This window comes from Aspergillus welwitschiae (genome assembly GCF_003344945.1).
Source record: "Aspergillus welwitschiae strain CBS 139.54b unplaced genomic scaffold BDQ94scaffold_51, whole genome shotgun sequence".
Taxonomy (NCBI): domain Eukaryota; kingdom Fungi; phylum Ascomycota; class Eurotiomycetes; order Eurotiales; family Aspergillaceae; genus Aspergillus; species Aspergillus welwitschiae.
In genome coordinates, this window is record NW_020798745.1 from 107,788 (window position 1) to 120,558 (window position 12,771).

Below are 12,771 nucleotides of genomic sequence, written 5' to 3' on the forward strand. Positions count from 1 at the left end.
GTCCGAAGTTATGGGAAATTCTACTGTCGATCCGGTGGCGAACTGGTAAGTGTTATTGCATGAGTACCTATTCTATCTTAGGCATCCCCTCAGACATCCCGCACCAGCCGGGCTCCAGCCCAGGGGTATGGGTAGTTCCGCTGGTACCAGTTGACACTGAACAGATTAGCTCATGAACCCGCTAGTCTTGCATACGGACTTACAAGGTAGTGCGGCCGGCGATCCGTGGATGCGTCGCCCATGACCCTCCGAGGATGACATTGTGTTTTCCGTCGAAGAAGTCGGCTGTTCTCAGTTAGCTTGTGTTCATGTATCTCACACAGCAAGCTTACATGTATATCCGGGGTAGATTTGCATGGCCTCGAACCCTTCGTGGGGTGCAAGTTCAGTGCTCGTCCACTCCCAGACGCCTCCCAGCTCTCCATGACCGGCGAGTCGGTCGCCGTTCTGGATGACCGGGGTAGGGTGCCAGTGTTTGAAGCCGACGTTGCAATTGTCGAGCTCAACAAACACCGGCAGAGATTCTCGCGAAGGATGCTGTACTGGTTGGTGGTCCGGGGTGCGAGGCCGTAGGGGGTTGGTCTCGATATGTTCGTGTCCGTTGACTCCGTTCCTTTCACTATGACAGTAAGTCCTGTGCATCTAGTGGAAGCGGTATGCTTACCTGTGACCGTTCAGGCCGTGGCTAGTTTCCTTCAGCCGAGCTGCATGCGCGTAGATACTCTTTGCCTCTTCGAAGGTTGGTATCCTGCAGTCCACCCACTTGGCATACTTGGCCAATTCATCGTACGACGCGATAACCGGCCAGTCCTGGGCTAGCTCGAGCGGGACGGAGCCAAACACAGTGCGAACGGCAAAGTGTGCCATGAATTCATTCGTAGCGTAGCTACTGTCTTGACTGACACCATTGCAAGTCGGGTACGTCTCGGGCTTGATCAAGACCCAGGACTCTGGCTTCTGGGGCAGCTGATTCGCCTGTAGATACTTCGCGTACTCTCCATTTGTTATTGGTCGCGCTTGAGCTTCGAATGCTTTAACGGTTATCTTTCTCTGGGGCTTTTCGTTGTCCCAGCCAAAAGAGTCACGAGGAACTGAATGTCCATCATCATGTAATCCAACCGAAAGCGTCTTCTCGGGAATCGAAAACCACTCGTTTGGTCTTGACTCTTGCCGGGCATCGTGGAATAACTTCTTAAAATCTGGGCGCGGAACGGCAGGGGGCGGAAGTGTTCGTTCACTCTGGATAAGCATGTAAAGGAACGTTTCCAGATGCATGGCTTCATGCTCAAACCCGATCCAGAGTGCTTCACCAAGCACCCTATTCTCAGCCACATTATGCTTCTGAAAGATGGACCTCACCCTACTTCGAACCCGCACTTGGTAGTCCAAGATGTCTCCAAGGGCAGGCCATTCGTCTGGAATCTCGCTGTGAGAATGGCACTTTTCGGGGTCATCCACATCGGGGTCGATTCCGCGTTCGAAGATGAGTCGATATGACTTGGGATGCGTTGGCTTTTCGCCCAATGCTCGGGTCAAATGAACATCTGCGCTTGTCAATATGCTGACCCCTACACTTGCACTCCACAAATAGCCAAGCAGAACACTGACCGAGAAACGTAGGTATGTGACCGAGGTAGAAGATTAATGCATTGCGCAATTTGATTGGCTTCGAAAGAAGTTCCTCTCTAGGAACCATGGCCTTGGTGACAATGTCCCATGCTGTCCACAGTGACTGGAATTCCTCAAAGCTCGGAATAGATTGAGCCGCATACTGTGATGGTCTCGTTGAAAAGTTGAGAGAAGCCGAAGAGAGCACGTGGATAACTGCTCGACAGATTATGTTAGTATGATGGTCTCAACTGGTGTAACATGTTTTTACACAATGCAGTGCAACATGACATGCAGAGTAGCACATTGCCAAAGGATGACATACGGTAATCCCCAGACTCATTGCCAAACTCAGCGTCCTCAATTAAACCCGCATCATGCCAGAGCTGATCGCACTGCTCGGGATCATATTTGAATGCCTCCTCAAAAATCAGCTTCTCGCCTTTCTGAAGTAGTACCCCGTTTATAGTCACGTCCCGGTTTGGCGCGTAGAACGCCTGGTGCCGCCCTTCGACGTTATCGTACTCCGTCACGATATCCCATTCATCGAGTTTGAATGCTTCGTATCCAAGCACAGCGTTCGCATGCAACAACCCGTTCTCGTAGAACTGCCGTGTGATACCCTTGGAATCATTGTATGCCTTGTACACTTTATCCGAGTCCGTGCAACTATCCAAACCAAGCACCATCAAATCCGACGGCCCTAGGAGCCTGGCAAATTGCGACAAGAATTTTGCCGCTGCAGGACGATCGAAATTTCCTATCGACGAGCCCATTGACATGATCACCGTTGGGACCTTTCGATTCGCGGGGTTTTCTAGCCAGGTGAGGGCGTCGTCGTACGTGCCATGAAGGCCGTGGAGCTCAACATATTGATATTGATCGAGGGACACTTCCGAGAATGTGCGCTCCAACTCTGAGAGCGACAGATCCAATGCATAGTAGTCCACTTTTTTGCTCGCCGCTTCGAATTCCTGGAGAAGGATCTCAATCTTGCGCAGATTGCTACCGTAAGTTAGAATCCCGTATCTGTACCCTATACTCTATACATGCTCCAAGCGGAAGGAAGACGCACCCACTGCCTAGTTCCAGTAATTGCGCATTGTCCGGGATGCGTTCAACGATCCTCTTCGCATGTGTCCGTAGAACGTCAATCTCCGCATTTGTGAGATAGTATTCCTCCAGGTACGTAATGTCCTCGAACAGCTTGAGCCCCTGAGCGTCGTAAAGAAGCATTGTGGGCATGGATCGGCAAGTTCCTGCCGGAGGATCTATACCTCGCTGGATATCATTTACCAGGGAAAACTCCACGTCATTTTGACGGATATCGACGATGTCAACGCCCTTGACGACCGGACATAAGGGTGACATATTGGGTAAGCACGGAACTCTAGCAACAATAAAGCAAGTAGAAAAGCAACAGTTATACAAGCCACTCCAAAGAGAAAAAAGTACAAGTTCAAGGGTAAGCCACAGAGCTTATATTATTGTATGCGCGCGCAAACCGCGGATGGTATCGGGGGGGCTAATGAGGGGTAGATGAGGAGAAGCGCCAGTCCTTGCAGAGAAGAAATGCAAGATTGATCAACTACAGGTAGATCCACCACTGGATAAATAGGTCGACAGGTCAGACTCGAAGTTGGCGTGGGGGATCAGAGAGACGAGTATCATGCTGCTCGTCCCACCTCTCTCAATATTACCAGGGGGCAGCTGTTCCTGCGCTATCCAAAAAGCGGGCCCTTGCAAACAGCACATCATGACTGACTGGGTCATCGAGGTCTGGACGCCCTCCGCGATGTGTAAGCTCAGGGCGATTTGTCCCACCGCAGACCGGAAATTACCGTTGAGGCCGGCCATGCACGTCAATCAGACCATACTGGGCAGGGTACACCATTCCGGTGGGATGGCTTGGGAACCCACCATCCGGGTTACTTTCCAAGGAACAACCAGGTGTCACGGCGATCCAATGGATGAAGCACCGCCGGCCAGTGACGCATGCGGAAAAGAGGTCCAACCGCCGAGGCCAGAAGGAAGCGCCGACACGAACATGACGTTAAGTTTGCATTGATTGCATTGGTTTGCATGACTTAGCTTGGGGCGGGGATTACCATGTTGGGTATTGTTTGTTCCGTTTGGTTACCCCACCCCGGTTTGTCTGGTTTGATTTGCTGCTGTTGCCTGTTTGAGGCAGTTTGTCATCAGAAGGACACGGCATTTCCCAACCACCATCTTATCCTATACATCCATCAGGCTTGTCTGATTGGCATCGGACACATCCACCTGATTGATCCGTATTGCATGGAATATGCCTCAGTGGAGCTCGTATTGACCAGTGTCTGTGTCAGCCCAGTGCTGAACTACTGTCAGAAACAAACAATGAAGTTTCATCAGCAGCACTACGGTAGTAGTCTTGAAAGTTACTCAGCATTCCCGCGTGAGTCCGGCCAGTGACGAACCCGACCCCTTTCAGGCATACTTAGTGTAGCTGCTTATCCGATAAGATTAGGGCTGATCAGCTGCTGAGACCAGATCAGCGGAGAGATTCCGCTGGATGAACAACAAATAACGAAAGATGTCTTGAATAATCCGATCAGGTGGACGCATAGTAGCTGCCCAAGAGCATCATATATACGAGCATCGGTGTACTTCGGGGATATCTCCGTTGAACACCGAAGCGCTCAGCTTTTATCCAATATATATCCAACGCTATTAGCAAGTCCGGTGAAACAATTCATAATGGAATATTTGTCGAATGTCTTCTCAGTAGTGAAATACCGTAAACTAGTAGTGTGTATGCAGCTCTCCTTAGAACCATTATGAAATATAAATACCGCTTCAAACCCAGGATCACCCAGGATCCTATGTTTTGAAATCCAGTGAGTTGAGTACCTTGAATTCTGATATGCTGCAAAATGTCAACAAACAGGCGCAATTACTCGCATATGCGAGATGCCGCATTGAATATCAGAGCAGACTGCGACGAGGAGTACGAGCATTCAGATATGGCCGCCAGCGGGGACGAGGCATTGCAGATCCTTATGGAAGCAAATTACAACGATGGCGCTTCGTATGATCAAAGCTCCACGGATGAATTTGCAAACGATGACGGGGACCATTTATGGCAAGTCCAGGCTGATACTTTGTACAGCAGGGATGAAAGCGGTTGTACAGATGAGCGAGAACATGCCTCATGGCAATCTCAACCCACTGATCCTGACACCCAGTGCCAACAATTTGATTACCCACCACCACCACCACCTCCCCAGTTACAACATTCAACCAGGTACTCGCTTGAGAAAAGGAAACCCAAGACGGCAACCGAAGACAAGCCAGATGATATCATATCCTACTGTAATATGGTCGTTGACATGAGCAATATGAAGACTGCTCTTCGCAACGTAAAGGACTACCTCGAGAAGGGCCAGACCCGCGAGGCCGAAGTCGAGGCCCAGAAAGCTCAGGACTTGGCAGAAAAGTATGGGGAGAGACCAGTGATCGCACGGTGCAGATACTGGCAGGCTCGGGTGAAGTTTGCTCAAGGAAACTATGAAAAGGCGTATCGACTGTTTCGCAAATGCCAGTTATGGATCACAAAGCAACCTGAGGCGAGCACAATGGCATTTTACCTACCACTCTGTCAGCCGGGATTGAGCGACCAAGATCGACAGCGCATGTTGCAGGACGCTCACAGACCCGCAATGCAACTGCAGAAAATACCAACGGTTAGTGAAGTGCCAGACAACCGAGACTCGAAACGAAGATGGAATGATAGCCTTCACTTGTTGTCGCAAGACAATATCCCACAATCCACGCATCGGCAGAACATAGCCCACCCCAAGTCACTTCTCGAGAGGCAACCTGAAGATTCCACTGGACTCAAACTTGGTGGCAAGCAAAAGCTATTCACTTTCGAGATGCACCCCAAGGGCATGGCACCCAGATTCCGGCCGACAGATATTTTCGCAGAACAGCCTTATGAAGTTATTGTGCCACAAGAACAATGGGAGGATTTCATTGACTATCACAGGGACCAGAGCGTCACGTTGAGTTATCTGGAGAGGGAGAGACGACGGTACCAAACCGTCGTCCAAGAGAGGTATAATCAGCGCTAACCCGCTGCATGCTGGTCTGCCTTTTTGGCGAAGACATAGCCAGTTCGGTGAAGAAGTGGGGTATTGTTGGAGTAATGGTCTTTGATATTATATATAGCGATTCCTTTATGACGCTCTCCTTACCCGCCGACTAGCGAGTGTCAAATGCACGTCTTTCTTTCTCCCCTTCCTACCTTTTCTACGGATCAAGAATCTAGTCTTTCGAATCAGTCAACGTCATGAAAATCGTCATAGCATTGCGAGTCATAGATACGCTTCAAGCACTCAATGGCTACCACAAAGCCAAGTCAGCCAGATTTAAACCCCAGGCCCAACTTGCAGCACCCATAGCACCAACACTCATTGCAAAGGCCATCAGAAGATTCACGGCATTGTTGTCCAAGAGGTCCCGTCCACTCTCTACCCTCCGGCTTTCGTGTCCCGATTCAGTTTCTCCTGCGGACGTCCCCGTCGACGTTCCAGTAGCCCTGGTTCCTTTCAGAGTGGCAGTGTTAGCGACTGCCTCTGTGGCGTGTACCTGCGCACTCGAGCTTGATCCGGCAGGCTTCAGACCGGTGGTATCAGCTGGGACGCCGGGCTTAGTAGAAGAGGGGTGAACAAGGACCTGCATGACAATATCAGCACTATCCTCTTCCTAACAATCCGGTAGATGTTAATCATGTACTGACCTTCTGGCCACCGGCTCCTTCGATGACCTTTCCTGTTCTCTTGTCCACCACGCTGGCCTGGAGCAATCCACCCAAGACACTATCCAGCACACTGCCCAAACCTCCCCACATTGTCACAGCCAGGATCCACTGAGCCCGGCTCTTGAGTGTCGAGAGAGTATCGCCTTCGGAGCAGAAAGGTAGAATAGCAGCGGATGACACGGCAATTGTAAATGCACCCAGCACTCCTGCTAGGAGTCCGGTGCCCGTTACACCGCCATTGGTACCGGGGGGAACAACGCGGAACGTGGGAGAGGTGATCAGGCGGGGTTTGGACTTGGATAGAATACCAAGCTCGGAGGAGTATGTATCAGCGGCGACAGCGGCGTAGTTCCTATAACGATGACCTGTCAGTAAGCGCATTACAAAGGGTAAGGAATAGAGATAAGTCTTACGCGACTATTCCCACGACCAACAGATCCGCCACATCATGACCATTCGAAAAGCACTGTGTTGCGCTTGCAGGCTTCCCTGCCAGAACATATGTATGTAGGAGAGCAAGCACTGTAGCGACAACAGAGTTCGCCAGGACTTGGATGTGGGTACGTTGACCCTCGCCGCCCTCGGAGCCGGTCGCGGAGAGCGTCAAACGAGCTTTAACATCGTGTTTAACCTGGCAAGTGTGCGATTAGAAATTATAAACCGCGGATCGACGATGTTGAAGAGAATATATACCTTGGTAACTTTGGTGCCCCCAAAGTAGAATACTCCTAATAAGACAAAAGGAGCGGACCATGGATGAAGAGCATGGGCGCTGGCCGTCAGCGCAGCCGCAATGAGGCCGGGGGTGGTCAGCGACTTTCGCGACCAAGCACGATGAACGAGCACTATCACCGCTGGGATACCGATGTATGGTTTCATGGTGAAAACAGGTAGCGACACCAGGGAAAGGCAGGGTAAGATTTGAGAGAGGAAGAAATCGGGGAAAAGCAGAGCTTCGCGTTATCTTAGCTTGACCTTTTAGCGCGGGTAGCTCCGATGGGCCAGGTGACCATCCGCGGTTGGTGATCGTGATCGGCAAACACAGAGCAGCATGACTCTATGCAGATGGATGGAGCAAAAGGCAAATCCAAGAGTATATAATTCTTTCAATGACATCTTCATTTTTGCCCTTGTGCTGTGTACATTGGTCTTCATTTTCGTGACAGTGGAGCCCAGGCTAGAGGGATTGATTCTCAAGTTGATTTACCCCACAAATATACCACTATCCCTAGATTAGCTCATCAGCTCATGAGCTCTTTATGAATGGAATGTTCACTAGATTTAAACTGAAGCTGAGCTCCTGTCATACCTACTTTAGCAGTAAGCTTGCTCTATGGAGGCGTCAGGACTGTGGAAGCATTGCTCAACCATGGCTTCTGCCTGACATGTGCGTAGCTGCAAGCGCCGACCCCGCCTGGCCAGCTCCATCCCCTTCACTTCACACTCCCAACAGCTTGTTCCCTTCTCACCACTCAGAGTATAACTACTAAGACATAGCCTTCTGCTTGATATTTCATCACCTTCATAGTCTAGCATCGAAATCACGATGGCAGTTATCTACGGATTGCCCACGGTGGCTTCCACAGTAGCAGCAGCGGTATGAGCAAGTCCACTGTTCTTGAACGCCAACTGACAAGTCATCGTCTCCAATAGTGTGCGATAATTGCTATCATTCTTGGAGCGTAAGTCACCTTCTCACACTTGATACAGCGGTGTGGCGTCGAGAATCAAGCTTAATCATCTCTTCAGGCTGTCCTGGTCTCGTACAGCTTCACTTTACCTTCCCCTTCCTGAATGGGTTCCAGCCATCGCCACCATCTTCCCTCCTCTTACAGCACTGGCTCTGTACCTTGCCAGTCGACTCGCCCAGCCTGCAGATGACCGCCAGTCGTCTAGCCCTTGGCGAAGACTCTTTCCCGTCATCAACCACCTTCAATCTATCATAACCACAATCATTGCTACCGTGGCCCTCGCCTACTTGTACCCAGAGAGCATCACAACCTGTCGACTGGAACAGGAATGGCAGTCATACTTCCGCGCGAAAGACGCTCAACCTATTCGCGCTATTCAGGACGAATTTCGCTGTTGTGGATTCCGGAGTATCCATGACCGAGCGTGGCCGTTTAAGGACAAAACCACCGGAGATGATGCATGTGAGGTGCAGTTTAATTACGGGACAAGCTGTCTGGTTCCGTGGAGACAGCAGCAGCAGAGTGCTTCATGGATGGTTTTTGTAGCAGCTGTTTTGACTTTGCTCATGAAGGTTCGTGGATGCGCTTCGTTACTGTTAATGATTTACTAAGGAAAACTACAGGTTGCGTTATACCAGGCCATGCGTCAGAGACCGAGCTGGATGACAATGCAGTTTGGAAGACAGGCACGCAGCCAGCAGTATATTACGCCCGCTGCGCTGGAGGATGAAGACGCCAATGATGACGCGGAGGGGGGGCGGCGGGGTGCGTTCCTGCCTCGTGCGGGTCCAAGGCTTGACAATGAGTGGAATGATCGGTAGATCGCTCTTCTGATGGCTGACGCTCGTGATTGCAATCTATTCAAAGGTCGTTTGCAAGGGTTCAGTAATTTGTGCTGCGCGATAAGCTCCACGGGAATTTGTAGCATCTGTTCAAGGATACTTCATATGTGTTTCTGCAATACTCTCGAGACTGATAAGACTTGGATAGCTCTAATTTAGGACTTTGTGCGCCATTCATTTCCAGCGATAAAGCTACCATTCAGGCTATCGGTGCCCTCGCTTGGGACGCTCCACTGCCCATCGGCTCGGCCCGAAACCTCACTCTTAACCATTCTACCGAGCGTCAGAGTTGGAGATGTTATAACTTACAACGTGGTCAACCCCGCGATGGGCTCCAAAACCCTAGGCCTGAGGAAGTACTCACCGCGGTCTCGAACAGGTTGCCGCACATGTCGAACACGACGTAACAAATGCGACGAGACACCAGGACCATCATGCAAGAACTGCACAGCGACAGGTCGTATTTGCGACCGCTCCCCGGTATTTCAGCTCCCTGTGAAAACGCGCCTCCGACACGCTAGTCTTCTGCACACGCACATTTCCACTAATGTGCCCGGTATGACAACAGACGAACGCCGCTGTCTCGCCTTATTCCAAACATATACGGTGCCCATGCTGACCGGGCTATGTGACTCGGAACTCTGGCAACGCCTCGTGCTACAGATGAGTCAGACGGAGCCGGCGGTTGGACACGCTGTCGCAGCGCTGGGGGCATTCCACGAAACTACAACTGTGAGTGTTACCGGAACAGAAGTAGTAGGTGGCAATAACGATTATCGGCTCTTTGCACTGGAGCAATACGGGCGGGCGATTGCGGTTCTTCGTCGCCGTCTTGCATCCAGATCTGGGGATCCCCAGCTACGGGTTACGGCGCTGGTGTGTTGTGTGATCTTTGTGATTATAGAGCTCTTGCAAGATAACTACAGTAATGTGTTGGTGCATCTGAAAAATGGGACGTACATCCTTATGAATCAGACTGGCCCGAGAGCGAGGGAAGCAATGTTCAGAGCCATCTCCGCTGGTACGAATGAGGATAGTAAACTAGAAGAGGACGCAGTGTTCATGCAGATGTTTGCGCAATTGACAGTCCAGGCAGCGCATTTCAGCGAGGATTCCGTGATGAGGTTGCAACCATCGGATGCACATCTTTCCAGGGTGCAGTACGATAATTTAGAAATACGCAGTCTAAAGGAGGCAAAGGAAAGGTTGGACCCGTTGATCGATAGCATGACACGCTTCTGGACGCGCTGCGAAGCAGAACTTCGAGATCGCTCTGCAGATCATCGTCCTCTCTACATGGAGCAACAACAGCAATACAGTAACATGCAACGCCATATCAACGCCTTTGAGACATACCTCTCCCAGGCCCAACACTTTACGCCCAAAGAGATTCGGGCTATTGATACAATCCGCGTCAGTCACATCGTCATGAGTACCTACATCGCCACCTTCTTGGATGTCTCCGAAACCATCTACGACCGATACTTCGCAGGATGGACGCGAGCCGTAACCTTAACAGAGCAGATCGTCGCCAGCCTTCAGGCGGAATACGCCCACAAGCAACAGCCACTCCCCAACGTCATCTCCGATATCGGTGTCTTCGTCCCACTGTTTTCGGTAGGAATCAAATGCCGCGATGTGGGTATCCGAGAGCGTGTGCTGAAACTGTTCCGCGCATGGCCTCATCGCGAAGGACTACATGATTCGATGTCATACTTATATATGATCCGGGAAATAGCGAAGATGGAAAGGGAGGCAGCCGACGCTGATGGGTATGTACCGGAGAGGGCGAGGGTGCGAACGATGATGTATGAGAGGGCTGGAGATGGAAAGCATGCGGTGCTACATTACGCGTTATCGGATCCAGATGCGAAAGAGTTGGTGATGAGGAAGAGGGTGTTCATGATGGATGAAGTCCATTAGTTTCTACCAATTCTAAGATAGATCTTGTATTTGTACTTCAAGGTGTACGGCCAGAGCCTTGAGGGAACTCATTAAACTTGAATGCAAACAGGCCCACGTTTCCATCATTCATCCTATCATAACCCCCAAGCAACCTATGGCACTCATCCGAAAACAGTCGCACCTATAGTCAACAAGGCAGCATAGCCAAAGACTACATCATGCTCTTGCCCGACAGCCGGTCTTCCAACGATTTTCTCAAACTCCAGTATAAGCGGGGGACCGTGGACGGAGGGGGGGTTGGCCTTCATGTTGATGACAATTGTAGAAACGCACCGACGAACGTGGACGGTTCCGGCCGTTTGTGCTCTCGTTCTAGGACCTTGTCGGGCAAACGGGATGTACTTTTCGATGGTAATAGTCTTTCTGGCTCGTGAAATATTCAGAAGCAGAACTAGGTTGACGTCCCCTCCAGAGTTGCCGATCCACCAATCCACCGCCATACGCAGGTGCGGCAACGACTCAGATAAACCACACTCAATCACGCAGTGGGGCCAGTCACCGTCATTAGGTCTCAGAATCTTATTCTTGAGGGCGGAGTCACCTTCCTTGCTCGACTCCGAGGGTGGGTTGGTCGTGTACGTTGTAGCACCCATAGGCACACGCTCCGCCGGTTCGACTCCCATGTTAGTCAAGATCGTTCTCGTGTCCCCAGCTATGCTCAGATGAGCTGTTTCGTGCGGGGCCAGGGGGATTTTAATCAACAGCGTCTCGATGTCCTTAAAATAAGTGAAACGTACGGCCGCCCCCAGTTTGGCACGATTTTTTTCGAGATCAACAAACACACTTCGTCCCACATGCTTATACGAGAGGACCTGGTTAACATCTCTCTCTTTCAGGCGACCATAGAGGGCCAAGATTGACTTTCTACATTCATCAAAGCCTCTGTAGGTACGGGGCGGGTAAATTTCACTCATTGCCAAAGTTGTTGAATCAGGCAATTTGAACGAAGATGACATGCTGTCCGCGGATGGGCCTGGTGTACTGCCCTCTGTGACTTCAGTAAGAGGAGTGGACTCCTCCCCCTCCTCGCGGTCAGTCATGGAACGGGACATCATCTTTTTAAGCTTGGTTAGCGAGGTTAGCTAGTGACATAAGCATACTGTAAGCTTTCGGGACTGACCTTGGTACTGGCGATTTGGCCCAAGGGCGATAGCTGACGACTTAGCGGTATAGCGCGAGATATGCTGCTTGGATAATACTTGGACTTGGGGACATCGATTGTCAGACATAATGAAGCAGAAGGCAAGGTGAAGACGCGTAGCAGATAAGGTAGCAGCTGACAACAACACTGCAAACTACCGAGCATGTACGTAGCAAGCGACACAGCAAAGGACCGAGCAAAGGACCGAGCAAAGGAAAGAGCAAAGGAAAGAGCAAAGGGCCGAGCAAACAGCATGGCAGACAGGATAGTTGACGGCGTGGTGATGACTTGGTAGACGAGGCAGGAGAAGAAACGGGAATGAGTGGAATAAGTAGACGACGAAAACTTCAAACACATCCCCAGAAAGTATCGGAAGTAGGTGAGAAGTGAATGTGGGTGCAAAGTGAGAGGTGAATGAGAAATGAATGAGATTGTAGTATAACACAGTTCTAAGGTCTAATCCACATTCGCTCAGATGCCATGTCTATAGTGTTTATCTGGAAATTCTGCTAGTTTGTATCAGTCAGAAGCAACAAGAAGATAACGAATAATGATATACATCAACACCATCTTAGAGACTCGTAGTAGCTGGATAGCCGCAGATGCTACCTGGAGTTTAGCATATTGGTAGTAATAAAAAAATCAGCAAATTCAATCTGCCCAGATGAGATCTAATCATCCTGTGGGACACACCACCCAGCGATCCTAGCTACGTAGTAAAAG

At 50.5% G+C, this 12,771-nt stretch overlaps 6 protein-coding genes across 6 annotated transcripts; 3 read left to right on the plus strand and 3 right to left on the minus strand.

Moving 5' to 3' along the window:
* Nucleotides 1-25: 25 nt before the first annotated feature.
* BDQ94DRAFT_153073 (DUF323 domain protein) lies at nt 26-3,209 on the minus strand. The gene is made up of 7 exons (XM_026768076.1): nt 2,684-3,209; nt 1,934-2,613; nt 1,609-1,824; nt 665-1,544; nt 333-619; nt 204-285; nt 26-156 (listed from the first exon to the last, which is right to left on the minus strand). The coding sequence occupies exons 1-7, from the start codon at nt 2,977-2,979 to the stop codon at nt 90-92; spliced, it is 2,508 nt and encodes an 835-aa protein (XP_026620927.1). The 5' UTR covers nt 2,980-3,209; the 3' UTR covers nt 26-89.
* A 68-nt stretch (nt 3,210-3,277) lies between these two features.
* On the plus strand, nt 3,278-3,896 carry BDQ94DRAFT_184176 (uncharacterized protein; the record flags this gene model as incomplete). The annotated part of the gene is made up of 2 exons (XM_026774580.1): nt 3,278-3,660; nt 3,800-3,896. The coding sequence occupies 2 exons, from the start codon at nt 3,278-3,280 to the stop codon at nt 3,894-3,896; spliced, it is 480 nt and encodes a 159-aa protein (XP_026620928.1).
* Nucleotides 3,897-4,317: 421 nt separating this feature from the next.
* On the plus strand, nt 4,318-5,829 carry BDQ94DRAFT_184179 (tetratricopeptide repeat protein). The gene has a single exon (XM_026774581.1). It carries the CDS (start codon nt 4,521-4,523, stop codon nt 5,718-5,720), a length of 1,200 nt encoding a protein of 399 aa, XP_026620929.1. The 5' UTR covers nt 4,318-4,520; the 3' UTR covers nt 5,721-5,829.
* BDQ94DRAFT_153078 (DUF92 domain-containing protein) lies at nt 5,617-7,321 on the minus strand. The gene is made up of 4 exons (XM_026768077.1): nt 7,103-7,321; nt 6,823-7,040; nt 6,389-6,761; nt 5,617-6,324 (listed from the first exon to the last, which is right to left on the minus strand). The coding sequence occupies exons 1-4, from the start codon at nt 7,286-7,288 to the stop codon at nt 5,992-5,994; spliced, it is 1,110 nt and encodes a 369-aa protein (XP_026620930.1). The 5' UTR covers nt 7,289-7,321; the 3' UTR covers nt 5,617-5,991.
* A 634-nt stretch (nt 7,322-7,955) lies between these two features.
* Nucleotides 7,956-10,865, plus strand: BDQ94DRAFT_184181 (Zn(II)2Cys6 transcription factor; the record flags this gene model as incomplete). The annotated part of the gene is made up of 5 exons (XM_026774582.1): nt 7,956-8,006; nt 8,142-8,672; nt 8,724-8,917; nt 9,091-9,239; nt 9,289-10,865. The coding sequence occupies 5 exons, from the start codon at nt 7,956-7,958 to the stop codon at nt 10,863-10,865; spliced, it is 2,502 nt and encodes an 833-aa protein (XP_026620931.1).
* Nucleotides 10,866-11,008: 143 nt separating this feature from the next.
* BDQ94DRAFT_175220 (uncharacterized protein) lies at nt 11,009-12,303 on the minus strand (the record flags this gene model as incomplete). Its single annotated transcript, XM_026772474.1, has 2 exons — nt 11,009-11,971; nt 12,028-12,303. The coding sequence occupies 2 exons, from the start codon at nt 12,301-12,303 to the stop codon at nt 11,009-11,011; spliced, it is 1,239 nt and encodes a 412-aa protein (XP_026620932.1).
* Between the last annotated feature and the right edge of the window lie 468 nt (nt 12,304-12,771).